The sequence below is a fragment of the Lissotriton helveticus genome, chromosome 12, assembly GCF_964261635.1.
Source record: "Lissotriton helveticus chromosome 12, aLisHel1.1, whole genome shotgun sequence".
NCBI lineage: Eukaryota > Metazoa > Chordata > Amphibia > Caudata > Salamandridae > Lissotriton > Lissotriton helveticus.
Genome location: NC_136073.1, coordinates 416201866 through 416216439, shown reverse-complemented (window position 1 = coordinate 416216439; position 14574 = coordinate 416201866). Strand labels below are relative to the sequence as shown.

General features: G+C 40.3%; 1 protein-coding gene across 1 annotated transcript in view; it reads left to right on the top strand.

Annotated features, from left to right (window-relative positions):
• Window positions 1–9024, top strand: part of TOX3 (TOX high mobility group box family member 3) — a 204679-nt gene extending 195655 nt beyond the window's left edge. Inside the window, exon 8 of the mRNA XM_078669357.1 lies at window positions 7158–9024. Within this exon, the coding sequence (XP_078525483.1) occupies window positions 7158–7904 (747 nt within the window). The 3' untranslated portion in view covers window positions 7905–9024. The remainder of the gene's footprint in view (window positions 1–7157) is intronic.
• Window positions 9025–14574: the final 5550 nt, after the last annotated feature.

The window sequence follows — 14574 nt, the reverse complement described above, 5'->3', positions numbered from 1 at the left end:
GCGAGAGGTGGGCAGAAAGGCTGGAAGGCTGGTAGGCTGCAGAGTAGTCAGTCCCAAGCAGTAGGCAAAATGCTAATAATACAAAAAGGCGTCCCAATGATAATTGTTAAACACTGTTAAGCTCTAATCCGTTCTAAACATAGTACTGTGGCTTCATAAAATGCCTAAAAGCTTGAAAATGAATTCTACCAAGACCAAAATGTTGTTAATGGACCATGCTACAGTGCCAGTGACACCAGTAGAAAATCTAAACATCGGTATGGAGCATTAGTTTTCTTGGCAACACAGTTGCCAACTATTACCAGATAATCTTAAACATATGAAGCATCGTAGAATTCTCCTCTTCTTGACTTTTGCTCTTGGAGTTGAGGCAACATCTTAAAAGTCTATGGTAATGGCAGTAACCCTAATTCAAGTTACATCATTTAAAAATACAGCAAACAGAATGCTGCTGTGCTTAAGTAAACGCAGAGACACAAAATCAGCACTACGTGTCTTTATTGGTTGCTTATTGCAAAATGGTTAATTTGAACAAATTATGCCATGTACACTTCATGGAAAGCCATATGTCCCCAAATAGGTGGTCCATGCCTCTCTCTCTGCAATGCAACCGGTACTAGTACCCATATAAAGGAACATGTTAAGGGAAGGCATGCAAATGCACTGAACATCATTTAGAAAGAAATAGTAAACATATTTTCTTGCTATGACAATGCCCTAGGCAATTGTGTGACCAGGCTTTAAAATTACATAGGGGAGTTTCAGCACACTTCCGAGAGTTCACGGAGTGTGTACAATTTTGCCTATGTAACCTAGTGTAGCATGGTTTCCATACAATACTTTTCGATATTGTGTGGATGTCATACTATAGCAGGAAATATTTTCCTAGTTCTCCTTTAATAGCATGTGTCTTAAGAAACTTAGAAATTAGGTTAGATTTACCTCACAGTAGGCATAACATGCTTGCACCATGGGCTGATGGAGATCATATGCTTTGCACACTCCTGCCATCCCGTGTTAGGCCTAGACATTGAAAGTTGTTTTTCTTTGGAGGAGAGGTATTGGTTTTAATATCACCCATGATACCTCTCCCGAACCAGAACATAGGCTCCACTTATATTGTTTTTATTTTCACCAATGGGTTCTGACATATATAGGAGAGCTCCTATCCGACTGTACCTCAGAAGAGACATGAAACACAGAAATCACTACCCTTAACACAAAAAGATCATCACACGCTTTAGACCTGAATCGGACCACAATTTTTAGTGACGCGTCGTATGCAAATGGCTTCTGGGGAAAAAGGGCATGAATATTACACCTTTTGGAATTCTCTCATAATTGTAACAGAAGTTTCCTGTAGTCTGCTCAACATCAGGTCTGCAACCTCCTGAGGGACCACGAAGAATCATCCTCTTTAGCTTAAATGGCCTTTTAGTGTAACAGAGCTCTGGACATGAAGAGATGCATAGTGGACGGAATTTGGAATGCAGCACCAAGGTTTTCCAAGCTGTCAACTGCACATGGTATTGTAGGTGTTGAAAGAACTTACTAGAATATCGAAGGTGGTCGGACTGCCAGTAAACTGGGATCCAAAAGGAGGAGTCCTAAATATTTCTCATACAAAAAATTTGACTTCAGAAAGCATACTTTGCCAAGGCCCGTAACAAAACCCGCACCCCAGGTGTCTTGATCAGCACATTTAGAGGATCTTCTCCTTAGGGTTGGACATCAACTGAGCTTTGGCTCCAATGCACGGAACAGGCCAGACAGTGCAATGCCTGAAGCCCTGAACCACCTCCAAAGATGCCTGAGAATTCAGTGCAGACACTACTCCCAAGCCATCTCTGTAACAAAACCATTCTCCGATCTGGGACAGCATCGAGACCCTGAGTTCAAACCTTGACACAGACACCCCACCCCTGTCCCAAGTGGCTACACTGCTTGCCTTGGAACTGGCAAAGATATCAATATCGAGTTTGAGATCAGCTTTGAAATCGGCCTCAGTGCCAAGTGAAATCGAGCAAGCAGAAGATAAAAGAAAACAATCAGATTTTAGACAAGGGAGGCTATATATCTCAAGGCATATTGTAACATGACCACTCAAACTGGTCAACCTCACACAAATAAATCATCTCCCATTCAAAAAAGCAATCTCAGAAGATCTCATGGTAAACCCCTTTCCCAACAAGCTAAAGCCTAGAAGGCCTGTCCCACCACCCCATCACCTGCACAGTCTCCATCCCCAGGATAGTTGGGTAATACAAGTTTAGATACGAATCCCACCATAGGGTAGCCAGACCCCTACGAGGACCCGGTACTCACGGATGACATGACATAGATGACCCATGATAGGACCATAATGTTGATCCACCAAGTGACCAATCTTTGAAGCTGTCCTGTCAAGCCACCCCACCTGACAATACTACTGCATGCCACACAGTTGTCCAGCCTGTTGCAGACTGTCATTCACAAATTCAGATTTCATGTGGTGGATGAAGGTGATGATTGCCTCATTGAAAAGATGACAACAACAGACAAGTCTGCAGGTTCCTTCTGGGCTTAAATGCTCTACAGGAAACTCCCAAAGACCCTGTCAAAGCACGAGTTGTCCTGCCTAGGGTCAAGAAAAGGTATAAAGGGATGCCACAAGACTCCATCTACATAAGATGTCATGGTAACCCAGATTGACTTTTATTGCGTATAACAGGCAAAAGGGCTTTCATGCAAGCTTTGGGGAGTACTTCTTCACATGTCAAAGAAGACAAGCAAATCTAAGCTGCAGGTAGGCAAGTAGCTGTGTGGGCCATCATGCATAACCCTCTGTGTTGGGCTGCTCTCAAGGTATGACAGATGTCACTGGGAGAAGATGGAGTTAATAATGTGCCTACCTGACACATGCAGTAAGGAACTTGTTCCACTAGAAAAAACATCACAAATGCAGAATTAGGTGCACCCTAAACACAGCTGATACTGCCTCCAGTGAAACCAAAGCCAGCATTGTCCTTCATTGTATTGCTTGACTTGAGAGTATCTGGTTTCTGAAGTATAAAATTATCTTCTCAGTGTGGTTTGGAGAACAGCTTTTCAGCACACAAATTGGCTCTATGTAGGAAAAGCTAAAAATAAAATACATACACAGCTTATGCTAGAGAACACTCCAACCACAGCCATCAAAAGTGACATATTGAAGACAACACACTTGTGCTGGAATAAAGTCTGCAGCATCCTCCTAGTGTCTTCTGTAACAGCCACATCAGACCTTTCAGGATGTTCAGTTATCCAAAATGTACTCCAGCGGTCGCTTCTAAGACAAGAGTGCAAAAAGAAAGAGATTCTCCGCCTCCAAGCTGACGCCCTCGATCACGGGGAGCGGGTGAACACCCTTCTGTCGACCTGAAGATTGTGCATCACTGGTTTTCCATAGAAAATTGAGAAGTCAGCCTCGCACATCTGCGGAGATTACCTCGTGAATTTCTGGCACCTCCCACTTTTCTTCATCTTTTGGACCTGGCGCCATTGGACGGAATTAATCATGGGAGTCACCCATAAGAATGACCTTTATTCCCTATGAGCATATCCTGATGTTTCCTATTTGAGGATCGTTGCTTTTCTGAAGTCCCCATGAGATTTGGTGTGTCTTCATTTAAAATTGATTGTTTGTCCCACTGTGAATTGTACATCATCGCCCTGAAGAAGATGTAGCCCCCTCTGGGGCCTTACACTGAAACGCGCGTCGGCGTTGTTTTCATCTGGGGTTTATCTGACTGATCTCTTGTCCATCCCCCTGATGAGTGTGTTCCATCTGTGATTATTAGATCAGCCAATGGCTATTATGTACTGTTCTATTGTATGCCTGGTTGTGGTATGAGTTGTTTGAAATGTTGGTATGTTTGAAGGTATAAGTTTTTTTTTTTTATGATTTGTATATGTGGGACTATATTTGTTAATCATTTGGTTTTTAAGAAAAAGCCCCATGTGGTCTGTTGCTTACATATTGAAAATAAATTGTTTTTTATGGAATAACATTTGTATCTATTTTCCATTATGTGTTGAATTGATCTATTTTGGTTTGGGTGGTTCTAAATGTATTAAAGGACCTCCTTGTGAGGCCTATATTTAACTTACCTGTCAGGTATCTTTTCTCTTGTTGTAATTTACTTTCTCCCCACTTACCTGCTGTTTATCAGCTGGGGGTCCCCCTTCTGCTGAGCACTCAACACCAGATGCCTGAGGTTATACCTTCCACAGTGTGAAGAAATAATCTTGGACAAACTGGTACTCTCCACTGTTGACCGCTATTGCCTGCAGTTTCATACCATGCCCCTCAATTTTCCTCTACACTGGTACACCATTAGCCAACCTCACAAAGCCTGCTTCAAGAAGTGCTGGCACTGGCTTAAAGGGGAGTTGTCAGGCTTGTCCAACCAAACTAGTGGTAACAGAGTGTATTCCCTTTACTTTCTCATCTCCTAGAAAGACAGAATGTTGCGACTCATACTAGACCTCCAACCACACAATCAATACATCATGTTTGAGCACCTCAAGATGACAATTTCCAAGATGTTATTCTGTTACAGTCAGGTAATACATGGTGAACCTCAATCTCAAGAATGCCTACTGGCACATCCATTTTCACCCATTACACAACCAGTTTCTCGGGTTTGTTGCAAGTGGAATGCATTATCACTTCAAAGTGTCATCATTTGCGGGTACAACACCACCTTGAGTACTTTTTGTAGCTGCGTATCTTTGTCGCAGTGCCATTCGTGTCTTTCCATACCTCGTGGGCTGGCTGGTAGAAAGCAGCAGCTTTGCGTAAACCCTTGCTTGCACTGAACATTGTCTTCTCACTCCTTCATATGTTGAGTTCACCATCAATGCCAAAAATCTCCCCTTTGCCCCAGACTAAACAACCGTTCTTGGTAGCCATACTCTAAATAGTCATGCAAAGCATTCACAGGCTGCTTCATTGTCCTGCTCTTTGACAGTAGGACTGATGTTGAAAAAGTTGCTAATTGATGGCAATTTAATATTGCAATAGTACTAAATGCTCTGCTGCACATGCACCTTCTGCAAGAGTAGCTTAGAAGAACATGCTCACAAGCGAAGAGACAGTGGGAGTGTCTAGTTTTGGTGGAGCCCAGGGTTCAGCACAAACTGCAATGGTGGACCAACAAGACCGGTTCCAGGGCAGGTCATTCCTCAGTGGCCAACCATCAGCAATCCGCTACATTGATGCATCACTCATGAGGTGAAGAAAGCAAATGGGCCAACTTGCAGTCAAAGGTCTCCACAACAACAACAACTCTCAATGTACTCACATTGAAGGCAGTTAAGCTAGTGCTGTAAATGTTCAACACTCACTTGCAACAAAATATTGCTCCGACACTTTTCTATGCTGTCAAAACACTTACCAGGCGTGAACAACCACTTTGCAGGCCTGCTCAGCAGGACGCATCAGCAGGCACAATATGTGACACCAGTGCCCAGGTTATCCAACAATACTTCCTTTGATGGAGGACCCCAATAGTAGGACCCACAGTCTGGCAATGCTCTGTTGATGAGTTGGGCAGGGATATTTGCATATGCTTTTCCGCGAATACTACTAATTTCATATGTAGTGCATAATAAGGGCCATTCTTCTGCAACAGCCCAACCTCAGGGTCCTGAATTCTGTGAAATGGAACCTGAAATCCTAGATGCTAGAAGAGTGCATTCAAAATCTAATGGAAGCCCAAAGGTCCACTATGAAGGCTTGCTATGTGGCCACGTGAAACTTATAAAGCCACTTTTGTAACAGTCTCCATAAGTAGCCCTTGTAGGTTTATGTGAACGACTACTGTAGCTGTCCCCCTGCAAAATAAAGAATAGCATCTTCAAGATCTCTATTAGGGCCTTTATGTAAGGCCTTGGAAGGGTGGTTCCTCTTAAAGCCTTACAAGTCCCTTCATGGGACCTCAACTTTAGTCCTACACAAATTATGGGGCTGCCATTTTAGGCATGCAAATCTGGCCGATTGCAGTTCTTTGCACGGAAAGTGATCTTTTTTGCTGCAGTCACTTCTCTCCATTGAGTTAGTGAATCAAGTCATCCTCGGAACACTCCCTTGTTTTCTGCCTCAGGTTGTCTTTTTCTGTGTAAACCAAACTATTGATATGACAAGTTTGTTATCCCAAACTTGGTTGAGAAGGAGTCTTAAACACACCAGATGTTGAAAGAGCCCTTATGTGCTATGTTGACCTACCTAAGCCAATAGGAAAACCAAGTAGTTATTTGTAGCTTTAGGCCTGCTCCATCTTGAAAAAGCAATTTCTAAAGTAGGCCACAACTATTTGGATTGCTAAATATGTTCAGGTTTGCTATGCAGGTGCCAAACTACACTTTTAGAGACATTTCCACACACAAGTTGGGAGTCACTATGGCATTCCTAGGCAACATTCCACTCGCAGACCTATAAAGAGCTGCTACATGGTCCATGATCCACACTTTAGCAGACATTACTGTGTGGACATTTGGGCCCAACAAGAGGCACAAGTTGGGCAAATTGTACTGAAAATCTTCCCCTTCTGCTCAAAAGCTACCACATGAGGGAGAAGGGCACTGCTTTTTAGTCTATGAAAATTATGTAATCTGCATAGTACAAGCTGTAATCGAAAATGTTGCTTACCTATAAGAAGTGGTTTCCAGTTTGCAATGCTCCAGATTCATATGCGACCGACCACTTCTCCAGATACATTCTCATGCTGTGACGTTTTCAACAAACTGCTTTTTTCAAATACATATTTACTTAACAGTGCACCTATGCTTACTAGCTTGTCATCTCCACATCTCCTTACTCTTATCTATATTGACAAAACATAAGCTAAGGTGGAATCTACGTCCTAGTGCATGGTGGGTTTTTGGACAAGTATCACAAGTCACATCAAAACCAAAACGTGTATTTCTCAGAAAACCATCCTGCAGTGCCTGTTTCCAGCACCAAATGGTAAAGCATGCGACTCTACAGCCCTACAAGCTGCAAAGGAGTGTTACAGGTAAGTAATATTTTCCTTAGTACTAACATGTCAGTTAAGCGATTCTCTTGTTAAAATAATTTAAATGGTTTGGCTGAATATGCTGCAATAACATTTGGTTTCCTAATTTGTTTCACATAGGCTGCTGCAGAATCAGCTGAAGCACAGACAATACGATCTGTTCAGCAGACGTTGGCTTCTACAAATCTGTCGTCCTCTCTTCTCATGAATAGTTCTCTTTCTCAACATGCATCCATATCTGCTGCTGCTCAGACTCTACAACAGTCTCTTCCTAGACCAATAGCACCCAAACCTCTGTCCATGAGGTTGCAGCAGAATCAGATAGTTACATCTGTTGCCATTTCACCCAACATGTCTTCAAACATTGGAACTCCATTAATGAGCTCAATGGGAGCACCAATGGTTGCATCACCCCCTACATCACAATTGAGCCCTTCGATCCAAACGCAGCAGCAGCAATTACAGCAGCTCCAACACCAACAGCTGCAACAAATGCAGCAACAGCAGCTGCACCAGCACCAAATACATCAACAGATACAACAGCAAATGCAGCATCAGCAATTTCAGCATCACATGCAACAACATTTGCATCAGCAACAGCAGCAGCAGCATATCCAGCAACAGATGAGTCAGCAGCAAATGCAACACCAGTTGCAACAAATTCAGCTTCAGCAAATGCAGCAGCAGCAAATGCAACACATGCAGCATCAATCACAGCACTCTCCTCGGCAGCACTCCCCTGCGGGGTCACAGATGGGGTCTCCCATCCCATCAATTGGGAGCCCTCAGCCACCACCACAGCAACACCAATCACAAATACAATCCCAAGCACAGACTCAAGTGTTATCACAGGTCAGCATTTTCTGAAGATAAATGCACTTGCGACTGCAACTTGCATTCATCGGTGGTAATTGCGTTTTGTTGAAACCTGTAAATTGTTGGTATGGGTTATGCAAGGATGCATAACAGATCAAAATATTCTCTAATGTGTCTATTAGATAGGCAATAAAGAACTACAATGTAGCAGTGCATCATCTTTTAGCTTATTAAATCGTTTTCTTAAAATTGAAAGCTGTGCTGTTTCTGTGATGCCTTTTTAAGTTATTGGACATTTTCCTAAAATATGTGAATACAACGTCCAGATGAATACACTGCTTGGATGGTATCATAAACACGGACTTTCACTCGAGAATTGCACCATACTGTAAGTATAAGCCCTTGTTTCTTTTCAAGGGCAGAAATGCACTTCAGGGCAGAGGGAACCTTATTGGGCCCTCAAAAGCACAGTTGTAACTACCTGTAAAATTATGATTTCAATTTCATACAATTGTATTTGTATGAAATGAATAGTTGATGGCATTTTTGCCATGCAAATTGTAAATCACAGATATTTGCCAAAGCTCTGTTTTCCTCTCTGAAACGTCTTGAGAAACGGAATGCAAATAGTTAAACTTCATGTTGATCTTTTCATTCAATTCTTTACTGGATTCGTTTTCCCAAAAATAAAACCTCTTTGTAATGATATGTATATTGGCAGCATACCCAACTATGTACATTTTAATTAGAAAACAAATGTGAATACTATATTCTGTGTCCAAGTGATGAGATTCTTTAAAAAAAAAAACAATGTATTTTTAAAAGGGAAATGCACTTACTGTAAAAACAGTTACTTCAAGAGCTAAGTTTAAAAAATGCAACAGTTGTAACTTACTGTAATACTGGTAGAATATTTAAAGGATGTCTACATCTGGTGTAAATATTTTCTTTCTAAGTTGTACGTTTTCATATCATGTGTTGTAAAGTTTTCATAAATGAGGCTTTAATGTAAAACACTGGTTTCATGAACTATTAATTGCGACATCGCTTATTGTGTTTTATGCTGTTTTATACTTTTTTATGATTTTCAATAGCAGCAATTAAGTTGTTTGTAATTTGCTTACCTGAAAAAAGCTTTTATCTTGCTATAGAATAAACACATTTCAGTAAAGCCTTTGGTGTTGCCTTTGTTCATCAGAAAACCATGCGGAAAAACTATATGGCTCTTTAAAATGTAATGTGGCTTTCAAAGAGAAATTGTTGCACCTCCTGAAGTAAGTGTTATCATTTAAGGTAAATGGGGATTCATTGGCTTTGAACGATTTCACCTGAAACAGATTATATTACTTTGTGTGATTGGTTGTCTTCCAGGTGGCACTTGTTAAATACATGCAACATTTGTATGTCACAAACCAAAAACATTTATTTATTCATATTTTTTTTTAAGTTGTCCATCTATATCATGTGTCGATACAAGGACTGTGCAATGTATGGTAAGTCTTTTCACTGGTGGCATTGGGCGTCTTCCACGTTCATGCTTTTTTGCTGTTCCACCTTCTGAGTTTCTTCTGTGTAACACTTGATGAAGACTGGACTAGGTATATGTCTATGGGTTGAACAAAGCCGAACAGTAGAGTGAAGGGAAAAGCAAACAAATAGTAGCTACGAACACTTCCTTTTTTTAACTGCCAAAAAACTCACTAATGTGACCTTAACTAGAACATAGGCCCTCCATGTTAAACAGCTACTAACATTTAATATACAGCCGAAGGTCACATTAGACATCTGAGAAGGGACACATTTTTAGCAAGTGTTACCAAGAAAATACTGCTCTAACAATGAAATGTGCTTGTTGTGATACAGAAAGATTTCTGTTTTTTTGATGGCTCTTGTCTGCAAACGGGTTGAGTACCATTTTTATGAAGCAAACATATGCTTTCGTATATCATGATTTGCAGTTTTTCTGAAGCATATGCTGCTTTCATATCTTGGCTACCAAGAGACTTGGTTGAACAGAAATGTCACAAAGGAATAGGGAATCCAGAAGTGTTGCATGAGCTGTGTTGCACAAGTAACCTTGTCTGTGCCACTTAAAGAAAACAAATGGTTAGATGTATTATTTTGTCACTGTGACATTACTTACATGCCAGTGTTAATGTTTTTGGATTTTACTTACTGTGGCGGCTGATACTTAATGGTGGTGGGGAGCAGGTTGCGGTGGGAGGGAATGAAATAAAATAATTTAAAAAACACTTGCCTGCCTGCTGTCTGCTGCCTCTCAGTCCTCTTTGCCCTCTTCCAGGACACCAAGCAAAAGGCAGGAAGCACAGGCTCCCCAAGACAATTGCAACGCTGTTACAGCAGCATTGTGTTTGGACTGAGCACCATGGTTTGGTGCTCAGAGAGGGTCTGGGTGGCTATGCATGTTCTCCAACCAACTGTGCATTACAGCCTGGTGGAGAACATGCAAAGTGGCCATGACTGTTTGGCCGGCCAAGGCGGCCGGCTAAATAGTCCTGTTGGGAAACGGCCATTACAACGAAGCCGTTTCCACGGAAACATTAACCACGCATGCAGTACAACGCATGCGTGGTTACCACGAAAGCCTTTACCACGCATACCTTTACTACGAGGTTTGTAGTAAAGGTATATGTGGTAAAGGTAAAAAGTAAAAAAAGGGGGGCTTGGGGGAGTCTCCCCCCCAAAAAAAAACTCACCTGAAGTCACGTCAGGTTATGTATTTAATCAGCGTTGTTTAAGAGAAAACGGAAAATAAACTTCCGCTTTCTCTTAACGATGTATGACGTCACCACGCAAGCAATCGAGGTAAATGTTATGCGTGGTAAACGAATTCCGTTGTAACGCATGCGTGGTAAAGGCATGCGTTGCTACGGAATTCGTTGTAATGTCATACATTCAGTCCTGTTCACTTCAGAGAATTCTCACCACTACTCCACCTGCTCCTCTGTGACAGCCCCACCCCTTACCAGCTGAGCAATGATGGAAAAATAAAATGATAATAACAATGTGTTTTCATTTTATTTTTTCCTTTTTGACCTGCTCCTCCTTCTTAGCGGAGGAGCCACCCCTGTTTACTTAAGGGCAAATGGAGAAAATTGGGATTTTTCATTGAAAAGCATTAGCAAACTCAAGCTTGTTGTGTATTCATACTACCACTTGTGTGGAAAAAACGTTGTCATATACTTGGACAGATTTTAAATATGTTCAACCATCTCACTTAATAATCGTGCCACACACTACTAGACAAGCAGGCTCACTCATTGTGCTTTAAAAAAAATCATTCACAGGCACTTATTCCTGATTAGCTGCATATACATTTTTTAAAGTGTCGATACAAGACTGAAGTAACACATTGCCTATTTTGCAGTGTATGGTCTGTTGTCAACGTGATTTCCAAAGTATGTAAATGAGAACTTCACCAACCGTTCTGCAGTGAAGTATTCCCACTCGTTTTGGGAAATGCATTCACAAAATATTGCATGCAGCAGGTTGAGGTTGTCATTGCCACCCTTGAGTTCGCCTCATTTCTAAAAAAACAAAGTACATTTCAATGCACACCTATCTTTTTTTATTTCTGTAGCTGTAGGTTGTTCATCGTATAAACAGTTTGGACAACATGAACACTTCTGAAAGAAAATCTATACAGTGTAAGCGCTTGCTAATTAATGTTAAAAGTAACAAAGAAATATAAACTGCTCTTTTTAGAACGAGTGAATGCATGAAGCAGCCACAGGGAAGAAAAAACGTAATAAACCTAATCTAATTGAAATTTCATCGGTAGATCGCACCTCTAACAATGTTGTTCCTTTCACATTAAGATTCTGGTCATGATTAACACTTACTGATTTTAATTTTAATTTTTTCATAAGCTGTTTAAGATTGGTGCCTTTGGTAATTTGCAATTTATATCAAGACTGCTTCAATATAGCTTCTGACAGGACAGATGCTGTAATTAATCAAGCAAAGCAACTAGAGGATGGAAGCCAATTGTGATCAAAAGACAAAAAAGGAAAAATTGACTCATTTTAGAAAGAAAAATGCTATAGAAGCTCTACTGGTAAAACGAGGACGTTGCTTTCCAGCTGGGAGACTTTCTGCCCTGCCATGCTTACCTACAGTCCTGTTTCATTGCTTGAAAAGATAAATATACTTTTGAAAAAGTAGAATGACTGACATAGATGCTCATTGTAAAAAATGAATATTACTCAATGGGGATACCCAGTAATATGCAGAACCAGGGGATTATACCATTAAACGAACAGTGGTTCTGCCACAACACACTTATTACATTTGTATCCCCTGCTACCATGGGATTTCACTGAATGAAAACCAAAGAAATCCGTCTAAATACATATTCAAGAAAAAAGTTACAAATTAATTGCTTCAAATTCAGACGTAATATAACCAAACAATCATCATAAGTTGCTTAAAGACAGGACATATACAGAGATGAAACATGAAAAGAAAGTAAATTGTACATCTATCACAACACAACAGATACAGTCATTATTTACATGACAAACAAATACATGTGAATATAGCGTGAGAACATAATATTAATCTCAGGATGACCTAGATATCAATTTTTCTTATTAGTAAATGTCAAAGTGGACTAGTGGTTCTGATTAGGCATTGACGTTTCGACACATAATATTGTGCAATATGAAAAACAACAACTAGGGTCTTCCTTAGGACAAGAAAAGAATAGTCTGTGTAAATCCTTATGGTTTTCAAAGGGATCCAATGGTTGATAGGTGGACTAATCGATTGCTGCCTACTGAAGCTCATGAGTAGCTCCTAATTGTGTTGGAACAACAAGGAGGGCATGCGGCCACAGCGTGCTCTCATACAACCTCTGGCGTATGCGCTCGGTGAAATCCAAGAAATCTAGGTAGACACAGTAAGGGCAATCCATCTCCTTACGTCAGTATAATACCGTTTTTATTTGGCGAATGGCATGTAATGCTCACGAAGCCATATATATTTATATATTATGTATGGCTTTTATTAGGAACTTCTGTAATGAATAACCTATTCTAAATCTCGTTATGCACAGCAATGATGTGGCAATAGTGGGAACCAACATTTGTTTTCCACTGTTGCTGCATCAAAAATAAATTTCAGGCTGCTCTAACCGGGCCTGTTGGTGCAGCACTGGCTCTAGCACATCTCTGGGAGAAGAAGGGATTGGAATGACAGAGGGTGGATGCAGAAGGCCTGGGTCTTTTGTTGTTGTTTTTTTACATTTGGAATGAGAGAGGCCATGTTATGTTGAATCCTTCAATTGCTCCTCTACTCCTGCATAGCTATTGAAACCAGTAGGAAATTATTTGTATGAGCCATACATAATATACAATTTAGATTTGTTACCATAAATTTAAAAAAATTATATTTTGGGCATCTCAGTGACATTATAGACAACTCATACTTTTATTTTGTTGTCTATTTCATGGGTGAAAAATGTTGCCGTTATTCACTGCTACCCATGAATAATTATTTGTATTACTTAAAAAATTAGAAATGTAATATTCTCAGGAAACCGGTTCACATCTTCCTAAACATTAATATTAGTGTACATTATCTCTTATTTAAACTTGGTCAAATTATGTGTAATCAGAACACTGGCAAGTTTTGGGGAACTATATAGCATGTAACAGACTTTCTCAGTAACAGCAATATCAGTAGGGTATGCATTTATAAATGGTAAGTGAAAAATGATTTGTCTTTCCTGAGATAAATACAGCAGCAAAATATTAATATTTTCCCTCCAAACCAGGTGTTGGCACAGTTACTAGTGTGGTCAAATGTATAATTGTTGCCCTACATGATTTGTATGCTTTTACATTTATTATAATTGCATCATTTTCTAAAGCCTGTTTTTGCAATTTATGTACAATTATTAAACCGATTCCCAAGTTTATTTTGAATTATTTACCTCACAGTCTATCTTCTTTTTTCAATTGGGTGTTAATATTTGAGTTCACATTGCCACTGTTGAATAATCACATTTCTGCCATCTATTTATGACTATGGCAGCTCCTTGGTACAATGCTGGTTGCCATTGTGAGTTCTTTGTGCCACAGTGCGGTTGTGACACATCTGTTCTTGATTTTACTGTATATTAGCAATCTCAATGAAGTTGCTTGTCGAGTATCTTTCTGCACATAATAGAAGTGAGTTAAGAATCCTCTGCTCTTAGTTCTATAGGGTTTATGTTGTGTTCCATGTATTCTCTTTCACTGATATTTTGGGATAACCTTGCCAGTTACACATTGTTAAGGTGGTTGGGTTTCCTGTGGTTTTAGACTCCTGGTGTAAGTGAGACATAGTAGTGTTTAAATACTAATTTCCAGCTTTCAACTAAATTGTCATGTCCTCAAAAAAAACCAAGATATATAATATGTTATGTTAACTGAGATTTGTAGCGCATAATCACCAGCAGGTCTCTTAGCGCTTTAAGAGAGTGGCCAAAACCCACCAGAAATCACAGATACAACACTTGGAGGGGTTTTAGGCTGTGTCCATAGCCTCCCTAAATAGGAGAGTCTTAAGTCGCCTCCTGAAAGGGAGGAGTATTGGTTCCTTGCGAAGATTCTTGGACAGTCTATTTCAAAGTTGAGGATTAGGACCGGGAAGGCTCTGCCGACTTTAGATGCGGATTTAAACCGCGGGTAGGGCAAAAGGCCTTCCTCGGACGATC